Consider the following 13,849-nt stretch of genomic DNA (forward strand, 5'->3'; position numbering starts at 1 on the left):
CGAAAAAATTCAAATTTTAAACTTGTATACAAAGTTTCAGTTATTTTATCAGTGGATCCACATAAATACAATCATATTATTCAACAGTAAAAACAGATATAATTTTGATGGCAGCCTATTGCACATCACAGTTACTGATGCGTCTATGACTTGTGTTGGCATGACTTACCTGGAGGGCACAGTTCATCATACGAATGATGTAATCAAACTGTTGGTGGTCCAGTATGGCACGGTTTTGCTGAACATGAAGACTCAGTTCCTCAGTCAGACACTGGCGTGCTGCCTTGCCTTTCAGTGCGCGCAGTGCAGCTGGCAGCGCCTGTTGAGAGAAAGGTGGACAAAGTGGGTTTAATAAAAGAAAAAATACCTAAAAAATAAAGTGGCTGACCTGATAAGAGAGGTTGATTAGAGATATAAATAATTGATAATTTGTTATGGTTAAATTATTATGTTTTGCTTCCTGCGATTTTCAGGCTTTTTGAGGAACCCCTGTTTTATGAAATATTGATTAAAGAAGAGATTTTTATTTTTAGTACTCCCAGCTACGATGGCCAGCTGCATGGTTAATGACCATTTGGCAGTGAAGAATTTACAGGCTTATGGGGGGCAAAAAAAAGAAGAGTAAATCCCATTTAAATACATTCCCAATTGCATATTGGGTAGAATCAAAAACATGGGGCTACAACGAAGGACAGCTTTGTGTAGTGTAGATGCTTTTAGAGGACAGGAACCGATTAACCTCTGTGTTAAAACAATAACTATTGCATCATGGATGGAGTGTTTGACTACAGGCCCTATTTCTGTGTGGCTGCTGAAAGATACGAGAATGATGAAGGTGAGGAGAGATCTACAGCCCCTTAACGGTCTGCTGATTCGGTGTAACTCAAAGATGTCTTCAGTTAATGAGCTTGTTGAAAGGTTGAGGAGCTCCCCTGAGGAAAGACATTGTGCATCACCTTTTCAGTCTCCAGAGTCTTGTTGTCAAAGATGAAGGAAATGCAGCCCCGCACCACCTCCAGCCTGCGAGCGCTGTTAAACACGGAGGCACTCTTACCCATGATGGACACTAGAATACAGAACGACACAATAGGAGGGGAATCAGGTTAAAACTATAGCGGCTGCAAACATCAAAGAAGTCAAATAATTATTACTGTAAAAGAGATTTAACACAAGATTGCAGCTATGTAAAGCCTCATCACAACAGTCTGCATGTACGATACAGCAGTAGAAGGTTGACCGTACCGACGGGTGGTCCAGCAGGTACAACACACTTTTTCTCAGATCGTGTAGAAGGAGGTGCGGTGCTGTGCTTTGACACACCCTCTTGCATCATTTTCTCCACCTGTTCGTCATCCAGCAGGGGGAAGGGTACCTGGTGCACCCGCAGGTGGGATCCCTCCGAAGGCCGAGGCACTTTCTGGAATGCCATGTGGGGGTTTGGGTTCTCCTATAGTACACGTGCCAGTGAACCACTTGTATTAATAGGATACACAGCTGTATGTACAGTGGATGTACAGCAGGTGTGTGCAGAGCATGCTAAAATGAGGAAATATATAAATATATATATATATATATCCTATAAAGTACAACACAAATACAACAACGGAGATATAGCTGTAGATATTCGCACAAAGTCTTACATTTCTGTATAGCTGCTCAGAGAATGTCCTGATGTGCTTCTGCAGATTGGCAGGGCTGACCTCTTCTTCCTTAAAGCTGTCAGTGTCTAAGGCCACCAGCTACAAAACACACAACAACACAGTAATATTGACTATTAGACAGGCTGGAACATCTAGAAAATACATCTAAAAGTATCACAGTGCTCCTGCAGCATACCTAGGTCACCATCATAACTGATAGAGTATTGTCCGTATGTCACCAGTCCACATTAAAAAATCTTTCACAGTTGCTTTAGTGTAATAACTTTGTATATGAAGTTCTCCACTTACAGCTAAAAAGTGAAGGGCAAAGTTCAGCTTTAAGTGGAGCATCGTGGTACAGTACCTCATCAAAGAGATCGCAGGCTCGGTAAGGCGGACCTCTGTCTGAGACAAAGCCAGCGAAGGCCATGCCATCCAAAACCTTGGTCAGAAAATCATTCTCAATGAGGCCTCGCTGGCCCAGGAAGGCAGTCTGGATAATGTCAGAAATAGATCAGTTACAATCCCACACAGATGGGAGCAATGTATTCTTGTTCATATGGATTTGCTGCACACTGAAAAGCAAGCATAGTAATCCCAGACATTTTTAGCACAAGATTACAAAATGTTTAAAAGAAAATTCTCAGCAAGGGGGCCAGCATCTTGTATTGTTAAAAGTCATGGATAAGATGGATATGATTCTTCTGCATGCACAATAAGGGAAATAAATCTAGTTAGAAATTACTACATTGAATTTACTTTACGCATAATTATTTGTGCTTGTGGGATGAAGAGATAAAACACAGGTCACTTAAGCCTTCCCCCACTCAGCAGTTCCAGGCAAAAAAGCGGAGCATTTGTTTATAATGTGATCCATGTGGGGTACTTTGAGGAAGATGTGCTGAGCGGTTACCACGGAGACATCACAGACACGAACAAACAAAAAACCCCGGCACAAAACGAAAATGTAAACCTAATACGTTTCATATGGCTCATTGCCGGGCTTTGCCCAAGGTTACGGGACTGTGTCCGAAGCTTGCATAAACAAAAGGATAGCTTCACGGAAGAGTCATGAAGCCTCAGCAACACACTAAAGAACAACATGTGCGCGGCACGTACACGCACACGCACACACACACACCCCTGACCCCCTGGTTTATCTACCCCCACTGCTTGACTCAGACTAAAACATTCTTGGCAGCGAAAAAAGAAAAAAGTCAGTATTTGCTAAATTAGTTTATTCTTAGGTCACCTATTGGATTTTTTTTTTTTTGCAAAACATTAATTTCAGCACTGGGAATTCCATTATGTTGTTATCTTACCTTGTGAAAGTGAATAACGGGTTCAGAATGGATGCGGATGAGCTGCAGGCAGGACCTGTAGCCCTGGAAGAGTTGTGCAAACAACCTGAGAAAGACGGCCCTCACCTCCTTATCCTGGAACACACACACAAAACACACACGCCATCAAACAACTATGCCACAAATGCAGTCTGATAAGTTAATTACGCAACAGAAGTGCAATTTATTTTTAGAGTAATGGGTTACCGTCAGTTAGTGCTCCCACTCAAACGCTAACCTTTAGCCCATAAGATACTTCTTTTTTTTCCCCTGGAGGACCGCAAATGAAAGAAGGATATTTGATAGTGATGCTGACTTACCAACAACTTGAGGTTGGAGGGAGCAGTGCGAGGCGGAGGGAATGCATTGTCTGCTATCTCCAGATCAGGGTGCAAAACCTACACAGAATAAATGTTTCTCCACATTATTTACTTGTCTTCATTTCAACAACAATAAATATAAGGAACAATGGTACACGATGAGTAACCAGATAATACAGGATAACTTTGATTTGTATACTTGCTGTTGACAGTTGAATGCTTTCATTAATTCATTATTTTTTGCTTGCTCAAATGTCATCAAATTCTGATCATTTAAATAACAGGGCTGCACCTGTATGTGTATGTTTTTGCTTACCAGGGACAGGGACGTCTGCGTTTGGTGTAACAGAGGTTCAGGGAGCTGGGACAATTGAATGCACTCAGGAATCTGTATCGTGCCTCCATCCAGGTCCGCAATGATAACATCCAACTGGTTATACACACATAAAGCACAGACAGGTCAGGTGGTTTGATTGCAGCTGAAGAGAGTGCTGTGAGCAATGACACGTATGCCTGACGAGGATTCGCCGAAACCAGTTAAATAAACATCTTGCTGAAGTGCAGATGACTTCATCTTCTTGTGTAACAACATCATGAAACCAAAGTTTTTTTGTTTTTTTATTAAAAAAAATCCCCTGGTCAGTTGAAAGTCAATCAATATCACAATTTAGGATATAAAAACAAACTCCAATATTTGTTCATGATTCACAAGTTATTGACAGCATTGAACAATGTAGGATCTTCCAGTTCTGTGAATAAGGACAAGAGATTGCTGGATGCCTGTGACACATCTTCACTCACCAGGTCCTGGATTTCAGTCTGAAACATGGAGTGAACGCCAATGATGAAGGGAGTGGGTGAGCTCAGCACCTCCAGCAGCCGGGAAGGCAGAATGGGGATGTATGGGTAACTGAACACAGGAAGGGACATAACAGTAAATACACAGTGTATCCAATGAGACGAGGAAGACAGATGGGGAAAAACTGAGAATTGAGTGTGCAACTGAAAGCTTCAAATGTACTTCCTGTGTTTGAGGTTACGTTATTCTACACAACATGGACAATCATTACTTCATAACTGATAAACAGCATAATGATAGAGTGACTATTGCTGCTTTCACAGGAGATGTACCCAGAACAAAATGCTAAAAAAAAGACCATCAATAATGACGGATGATTGGCAAACGGGTATAGGGACCAGGTCAGATGATCAAATAAATGTGCGTTACTTATTTAAAGCAGCCCGTGAGAACAAGAAAATGTGCTTCTGAAATGTGCCGTAGCGATTCTAGTGGTTGTTTTATTTTGCTCAGATTATTGGGCACTAAAAACAGAGCCATAATTAATGTTATTAGTAATGCCTGAGGTTTTACAACAATGTCAGGACAACATGTCTGCTCTAAAAACGGCCTATTGTCTTAATGCATGTCTGATATGTTTTGTCTGCCACTGTTTATTCACCTGTTTTGTTGCGTTTGTTATGTCTCACTTGATGAATGAATTTATATGGAAGCAAAGCAGCAACGTCGTGGTATGAATTTGTAAAAATGTAATACAGGGGAGAAACATTATCTCTACTAAACTTCCCTCTGACTTTAAATCATGTCTTTCACAAGATACATATAGTATTGCATGTATTATTTCTCAAGAGGGAAGGAAGTTAATCACTGCACAAGGAAAGGCAATTCCAGTAAAAGTGAATTCTGAAAAGTGAGTGGAAAAAATCTTTTACATTTACTAGATATACAAGGTTTGTATATCCCTGTCCATTTTTTTTTTTATCTTAAAGAGTGATTTTATCCAAACATACTTGTTTCTAGCAGTCAATACAATAATGAACAAAGTTAATCATCTGTTGAATCACAAGCCAAGGAAGTCATGACACCAGCCGAGATGCTCGAAAAAAGTCACATGATCTGTCCGGCCGCTGGGTTCGAAGACATGCTTACCTGTATTTAAGGGGAAACATGAGGGCTTCCAGTGCACGACATGCCTCCTCCAGCCTCTGGTAACTGGTGGAGTGAAACAAGACCTTGTGTTCTGTCAGAACTGCACAAAACAGGCTTAGAACATTTTGGATTCCTGAAACAAAAAAGCAACAGAGAACAAAATTAATGATGTATTTGTTGATGTGTGACTGCCACATTGTTACGTATCATTCATCAAACATTCGTGGCTATTTGTGCAGGATTTAAAACTTCAAACACAGATTAGATCGCACAATGTTCTGTTTGAATTCATACCGGCTTCAAGACTAATGATAACAATATTCTGTGGAATCTTTTTGTAATTTTGAGACCAACCACAGCATTCTGAATACCGTATAGAAGGTTGTAGTGCGACTAAATTGGGTGGCATTGTTTGTGTACCAATCTCATTTTGAAAATAGGGCTGCCAATGCTGGGGAAAGTGCTGCATGATCCGGAGGAGTTGATTCAAATCAAATTTTATTGTGAAATTGAAGTGCAATGTTCGAGACTGCTGCTGATGCAGCAACTAAAAGTCTGAGCAGGGAAAAAGCCTGACATGGCCGTGGCTAATCTCACTTTCATCTGCATAGGCCACTGCAGCCTTGTTGATTTATTGAATAAACTGTCCACTGTATGAAAAGTATGCCTCTTCTCTTTGGTAGGTGAACACTGCACTTCCTTTGCATTTACCAAGCCTCAAGACAAATACATGAACGTTTATGTATTTAACCTTGTGTTGTCTTTGGGTCAAAATGACCCACCAACACACATACATATACACTCGTACACGGGTCATTTTGACCCAAAGACAACACAAAGGTTTTAAGTGAATTCTACTAGATTACCTTTGCTCCTACAACATTGATCAGATTTCTTAATTTGCATTAAACCATTGTTGTGTATTTCTTCATCAATCATAACACTGCTCTGCAGAATCTTCACAGTTTGCTATTTGACCACTGCTTTATTAAATAAACCTGCTCGCCCACTAGATGGGTCAGTTTATGTGAAACAATGAATATAAACCTAAAGGAAAACACATCTCTGAAAACAAAGGAAATTACACAGTCTCATACAGTATAAATAATATTTCAAATACCGACGTGACAATCAGGAAGAATTCTAAGTTTACAGTTCCTGTTATTGTTTCCTATCAAGCAACACACAGACCAATTCATCACACATTGGGGTGATAAAGGGAGAGGAACACTGGCAGACATATCAGTGCCACTTGGGGTGCTGGGTCTGGATGTTTGTCCGTCTGAGTGAAGCACTTCAGTGATAAACAGGAAATGGAACCAGAGCCTCAACTAAATATGAGATTTTAAGAGGAACTGAACTTTCAAACCAAATGAGTCGTTTCATCTTTCATAGACACGGTAAGTTAAAATGATGTAAAACGCTCTGCCTTGCTCATTCCACGATTGAGGCTCCCGTTTCATAATCACACCTCAGCTTCAGGTGTTTACTTATCTTATGGAAACAGCAATGCACTTCCGAGCCCTAAATAAAAAGTGACAGCAACATCCCCGGACAACAGGAGAGACAAAGGCAACAAACAACAAACAACAGGGCTGTTGATGGCCGGTTTTATCTCGCCCCGGGGGACTGCACTTCCTGTGCAGTGTGACATGTTTAACACACATTCCTCTCTGGTGACTCGGGTGATGCGTGCACACAGAATGATGTGCTGACCTGACGACCTGCACGGCTACTCGCCGATCTTTAAATGGACATGAGGATGACCTAATGAGTGCAAATAATACACTCGCTGCAGTGTAGCTGATATTTTTGTAAAGGAGAGGAATAATTACCTACCAACGTCTGACAGCTCGACTCTTAAATTGTATACATAAATTTGTCCTGCTACAAAGTCCAAAACAAATATTGTATATTATATTAATAGTTAATCGAAGTGGGGTTAAGGACAAAGACAACAACACATTCCAACAATTTGTTCCTTGTCACTAAAACAAAACAGCACTTTCTTCCTGGTATGATCCGAAGAGTAGACTTAGCCGTTTAGTGTCTATGTTCCTACACTCTGCAGTATGCATATCTAAATAAGAGTTAGATGAAAAGAACGATACCACCGTCATGTTTCTTGACAGTCAGCCAGGAGACGGTTAGCATAGCTCAACATACAAACGGGGGAAACAGCTATCCTGGCTTTGTCTAAAGGTGAAAGATAAAGAAACTTGCCTACTCTATATTATTTATTTATATATCTATATCTTGTTTGTTTGATCTGTAAATAGGTGTAAAAAGAGAAAACTGTGATTTTTAAGTTAGCGATTTTCCACTGCAGTATTTAAACAAGAACGTCACATCTTAAGCAATGAGCACCTTTCCAACACATTAGTTATGGCCCTGTAGCCGCTTCAAGGACTAACAGCGCTGCATAATGTATTGAACTGATTCATGGAAACAGGCTTATGAGGACTGACAGGCCATGGCCAGGATTTGAGTAAAGATTGCTTTGTTTTTTTGTATCCAGATTGGCTACAAATGCATGAATTCCAGCTAACTCTGATCACATGACGTGTATCGTGCAAGTACCCCCCATGTGCATGTTCAGCACGTTGTCCAAACAAACAGAGGATGGTGTTAATACACTCAGGAAATAAAATCCACTCTGTTTTGAATCACATTCTTCTAATCAAATGAGGATAAATGAGGGCCATACTTTCCATTACAAATCAAATTTCAGGTGAATCATATTTAATTTCACTCTCAGCTCTAACAGATGTATGCCTAGAGTTGCAGAAAGCAAACTAAAACAAATTCCTCTTAAATAATCTAAAAATCTAATGCACAATAGCTTGGTTCATGATTTATGCCAAACCATAATTTCCCATGGCTAAAAGAAAAGTGATGGATATACTCTTCAAACACCATGAGTCATGGCCAATCAGGCATATTACATCTTTGACAAAGCACGTATTGCTTGTACAAATCATTAACAGTCTTACAATATTGAGCAATCATGGCAATGCGAAACTAGCAAAGTGAATCAAATCTTCATCATGTGCTTGTTCTAGCCCAGACAAAATTACAGAAACGCTGATGGGACAAAGCGAAAACTACATACGCTTTCTTCAGACACATTTGGTGTAGAATTAACCCAAGTTCTTAATGGCTCATTGCGAAAGTCTCCTCATTGTAAAAGTCCCACAGTGCTGCAGTTAACTACCATGTGATTAGCCAAGTAGAATGAAGCCTCTAAAAATCGGAAAGGATCAAGACTGAATGAATGTGAAATATGTCACACATTAAAGCTGCTTGATTTCATTAACTAAGACAATGCCACTAATATGATTAAAACAAATATTATTTGAGTGTCAGAACTGTCTTAACACTTAAATTAGATATTATGCAGACAGACTGCAGAAATTGTTTATTCATTCAATTCAACGGCAGGGTTCATGTTAAAAACAAATACATGATGGGGCAGAGAAACAGCTATACAGTCATTCACAAGTCATGGCTTGTGTTAGCTGTTAGTCAAAGTAAACCCACCCAGCTGCTGGAAGAGCAGACCAACACTTTTGCTGGTGACAGGCAACGTGTCGTTTAAAGGCGTCTGGATGAGCTGACGGTCTCCTGCTCCCAGGCTAAAGAGCTTCTGTATAGGAAAACAAAAACGGTAAAGGTCAGAAAACAGTCATGAGCAAAGAAAACCTCAATTACATGTTTTTTCCAAAATATAACACAGCGCACAGCTGCAGCAATATCACAGAATCCCTTAAAAAGATTCTTGGATTAGTGATGCAAAAATTAGTTTGTTCCAATGCTGAGGTTCTGTTTGAAGGCAGACCCCGAAGATTTAGGATTTTAAATTCCATCTTGCTGGAGAATAGGCCAAATTCTTCTCTTTTACAGCACATCAGCCATTGTCTCAAACAAAGCCTGATATTTACCTGAGTAATTAGGATTCCCCCCCGCTGGCAGTACAATAACTTTCCAATATGATTGACATATTTTGGCTCGAAGGTGTTTTTCAAAAGGTGTAAATATGTAATTTATTGCCTGGTTCACTGAATTAATAGCCTCATATTTAGACATGTGACCATCCAATAGCAGTTACCTAAATGTTTTTTTAAACCTAAGTAATGTATTTAAAATAAATAGCTGTTATGAACATAATTTAAGAGCTGTGCGGTTTGCTGTCCTACTAGACTGAGGTATTTTTCTATATGTAACATGATGGAAAAATGACAAATATGTCAAATTTAATTAAAAAGAATACTGCCTGTGGCTGGACAACCACAGGCACCATCTCAACATGACATTCCTGATTGGCTGCACAGTGAATATAAATAATTTAATTAAGTATATGCACAAACAATCACTGCCTCAAAATCAAATGGGACAGACATTACATTGACTGGTCCAGATCTGTGGCCCCCTGTGAGGAACAAGCCAGCAGCAGGGAGGGGCCTTACAGACTGTGGATGCTTCGCCTGAGTGAAAACTTACCTGGGATCCACCAGCAACAGGAACCTGGAATGTAAAGAGGTTGGCCACCAGACCCTCCAAAGGGAAACTCAAGCTATCGATGTGCACTGTGTAGATCAGACCCAAGCACCCCTGGAAGGACGACATGTGAAATATAACAACGATATTACACATGGACACAAACAGAGGATAACTCCTCTATATAGTCATCAGTATGACAGCCCACAATTAAACGCTGTCTGCTAGATAAGGATAATGTTTGATAGCAGTTTATTCTTACAGCATCTAACAAGGCTGACCGTGTGTCTGCAAAACCTGTGTTCAACTCAGTCTGTGATGAAAAGATCAGAGGTGCTTATATCTCATTTACTTCACTGAATTGCATGCTTATGCTGAAGCAAACCAGGGCCTATGTTGCAGACAGTACAAGCAGATAAGCGTCATTTCAGAGCTGCAAGATGAAAGCCTTGATTTGACAAAAATTCAGAGTATTTCTGCTGAACAAGACAGAACAATATTTTTTAATCAAGATTTAATCATATGGTGCCTTATTACCCGGAATATTTCGGGATAATCCAGCCTGGACACGAGAATGAGACTTTTTGGTGCAAACACTTGAGCTGGCTGGATCAGGCCATCCTCCTCTGCCTCCTCATCTTCATCTCCATCAGCCCCAATACTCTTTGATCCCTGAAACATTAAAAAAGAAGCTGTTCCAGTGGAAGAGTTCAACACAGTGCCATGGACTACAGAACATGAAATGTACTGTAGAGCATGCCAGCACCGCTGAGCTCCTACTTGAGCTTGTGAATACATCATGTGCCTCAAACTCATCACATTGTCCAGCACACGTCTAGCATGTAATATACATCGCATGTGTTATTTGCTAATGTTTCACCCCAACACAGTGATCAGTGGTAATACTGAGTATTGTATGCTATAATTTAGTAACAAGTCTCACAATTAATTTTCCATTTTCACTTGAGAGGTGAGTCACGAGATAGGCTTGAAAAGTAGAAGCAGTGGAAAATAAATTGTCTTCCTCCTACAACACTAAAATAGCCAAGATATGGCTCTTGCATCAGACGAAGTCATAGCATCAACCCCAAAACATCTTAAAAATACTCCTTTGTCTCCAGAGATGAAACACACATTCGAGAATGTTGAGACTACTAATTAGCATTTCCCAATCCGTCCTCATTCAGCACAGCTGCTAAAACCACTGGAGCCAACCATGAACATGACATATTTTTTTTAAAATCCCGATGAAGGGTAGTAATAGTAAAAGATCTCGCCTACAAAGAGACTACATTATATGAGTAGATTTCCTCAGACAAGAGCCAAAATTAGTTTTGGTGCTTAATGTTGCTTGCCTTCCTGAGTCACATACTAACAGCAAATGCAAAACATCAGAGACATAAGAGACAATAACATAGATGCAAACGCATGCAGAATGCTTCGTAAATATGATGTTTAGCTAACTATATCATTTACAGCAAAACAATATTCTTTATTGTTGATCACAATGTTACTTATTCAACCCACTTCCATCCTGAAATTGTTTTAATATTTCACACATATTCTATGTGCAATTTCTGTGGTGTATTATTACTCTAATGGTTGGAATTACTTAAAGTCAAACCAAAGGAACACTATAAAGTAGTTTTAGCTCTGATTAAACATCTAACTCTCCCCAAAAGCCAGACAACCTTATCCTCCAAGCAACAGCCTCAGTCTGGTTTTAATTGTCTCCATCGTGGTTCCATGAGCCCTATCAGAGCATTAATACTCAGACTTCTCTGTGCTCATTCCTCACTAAAGCCCTTATCACAATCTGGTATATTTCTCCAGGCAGTGAAAACATGCCATAAATGCTTCAGTATCTCTGGACTAAGGAGTACGGGATTAAAATATCCCTCTCAGATGGGGGGTCACATTTCCCCATTATTCTTAGGATTTGGTTCAATTATTAGACAAAATACATTCCTCTGTCGCCTGTCTGGAGTCTCCCTGGAATCCAACACAGTAGATAAAGATGAGAGGAAAGATTGTTAAAACACCCTCACGTTTCAAGAGGATCCTCAGTGCCAGACACTGAATCCAGCAAGGTGTGTTTATGTTGCCGAAACACGATGTTGGATGAGGCCAAATATAGCCTAATAAAACAATTAACACAAGGCTGACAATAAAGATGGGCTATCAAATTAAAAAGTCTTCATAATATTGAATTTATATACACAAGTCTTGGTCATGTCTTTTTTTGGCACACACATACATCTCAATTACTGTAAGCTGTAAATTGTAAATTGTAAGTTTAAAAAAAGAAAAAACATGACAAGTGTGCATTTTCAAAACAGAATTTATATCTTCCAGATGTATCCGTGTTCATCCTGTCAATACTGACAGCTTCAGTATTGAGAAGCTTAGAATTCTGCAGCAACTTCTCACATTACACTTTTACGTTATTTAGGACAGTATAGTCAGATAAACCTAAAAATACTTCATTAACATACATTAAATGGCCACAAATGACAAAATAAAAAATATCTTGCAGAGCCTTTTGCTTCCGGCCTGGTGTGCATGCTGACAGTAAAGTTTATGGCTCTCTTCTTTTAACCAGTGCAACTTTTACAACCAGTCTGGTAATCCTAGTCAACTTCCTTTAGAAATAAGGGTAGTAAGACTGTGAGAAATTAAGACTGTGAGAGCAGAGACGGAAAAAAACAAACGAGTGAAGTGAAATACAACACATGTACATGAATCTGAGTCCCTTTCTTTCATAATCTCAATCACAATTTGTAATTAAACTTGTCTTGGAAAAGATAGTCTCTCTACTGCATAGATATAAGGAGTGTACATAGTCACTGTGACGTAATTGACCCATTGGTTTGTGGCTACTGCAGCTTTGAGTTCTGGCCATCTGAACGCTTAACATTTTTAGGGACCAAAAAGGGTTCAAATTGAACTGAAAACACACTGTGAAAAGGTATAAGTTCTGAGATGAAAACAACTCCCAGACTGGACAACACTGTAGTAGCAACCAGTCAATCACAAGGTAAAGCAGACTCTGCTTAATCCTCTTTCTTACTCTAAATGGTGACGATCATTTTATATGAACAATGCTGTATTGAAGAAGCCTTGAAACTAGTGATTGAGATCATAAGCTCATGTTTACTGAGGTAATAAATCAAGTGAGAAGTAGAGACATTTTCTCATAGACTTCCATACAATCTGATTTATTTTTGCAACCAGATGAATCACCCCCCTAATGGCCAGTGGAAAGAAAGAGGTGTTTGGCCATCTAATCTACATCTTATTTTGTGTGAAAAACAACTCACTAGTAGCCTTGCCAATCCTCAGATAACAGTTAACAAATTACAAATGTGACAAAAACATGAGGCCCCACAATGAAGTCTAAATGTGTTGTGACTGACAACTCACATTCCCTCCACTCCACGCCATCAACAGAAAACAGACCAAGAAGCATTGAGGTTTCAATACAGCTGAGGGACCAACCAGCATTGGGCAGTGAAAAGTCTGTTTGTAGGCTCTTAAAGAAACCCCCATAACAGTTAACAACTGGGCTATTTTTGGTTATTTTCTCCCTTTGAAGAGACAATTTGCCCTAAATCCTTCAACCTCTCGTGCTTTTTGGGAAAATGTGTCCAGTTGTGCAAACATAGGAATGTTTGTAATTATGGTCCAACTCACGCAACAAAGTGATGAGGAAAGCATGAACTATTACAGTATTGATTCTCCAAAGTTACTCCCCCACTATTTAAAAGCTGACTCATATTTCTCGTACACAGTGTTCTAATAAAATGATAATAAAATGTTTTGCTTATCAACTTGACATGTGAAAGGATGTGAAGTCACAACGGGCAGAGCGACAGGAGTCATTTAAGGCCTCGAGCAAAGAAAAGCACAGGGAAATAATTTGCCTGGTATTCTATGGGTTTTGGCTGGGTGAGACATTAATGAGATCATTCATAAGTATAAAAATGACAAATCTGTTGTAATCAGTAATTTATGTGTTGTTGTATTTTACATTTGTGGCGCATGGCCACTAATGCGCAATCAAAAACAATCTTGTATACACGAGTATGCAAATCAAATACAAGA

At 39.5% G+C, this 13,849-nt stretch overlaps 1 protein-coding gene across 2 annotated transcripts in view; it reads right to left on the reverse strand.

Moving 5' to 3' along the window:
* The window catches only part of sbf2 (SET binding factor 2), a gene marked incomplete at its 5' end in the record, with an annotated part of 81,838 nt that overhangs the window by 35,657 nt on the left and 32,332 nt on the right, over positions 1–13,849 (reverse strand). For both annotated transcript variants that reach the window (XM_079216599.1, XM_079216598.1), the window contains 13 exons: positions 170–319; positions 957–1,066; positions 1,243–1,447; positions 1,641–1,739; positions 2,005–2,133; positions 2,963–3,076; positions 3,301–3,378; positions 3,617–3,730; positions 4,102–4,210; positions 5,249–5,381; positions 8,789–8,894; positions 9,749–9,859; positions 10,283–10,417. In XM_079216599.1, the coding sequence (XP_079072725.1) occupies positions 170–319; positions 957–1,066; positions 1,243–1,447; positions 1,641–1,739; positions 2,005–2,133; positions 2,963–3,076; positions 3,301–3,378; positions 3,617–3,730; positions 4,102–4,210; positions 5,249–5,381; positions 8,789–8,894; positions 9,749–9,859; positions 10,283–10,417 (1,593 nt within the window). The remainder of the gene's footprint in view (positions 1–169; positions 320–956; positions 1,067–1,242; positions 1,448–1,640; positions 1,740–2,004; positions 2,134–2,962; positions 3,077–3,300; positions 3,379–3,616; positions 3,731–4,101; positions 4,211–5,248; positions 5,382–8,788; positions 8,895–9,748; positions 9,860–10,282; positions 10,418–13,849) is intronic.

Source organism: Taurulus bubalis (genome assembly GCF_910589615.1).
Source record: "Taurulus bubalis genome assembly, chromosome: 4".
Classification (NCBI taxonomy): Eukaryota; Metazoa; Chordata; class Actinopteri; order Perciformes; family Cottidae; genus Taurulus; species Taurulus bubalis.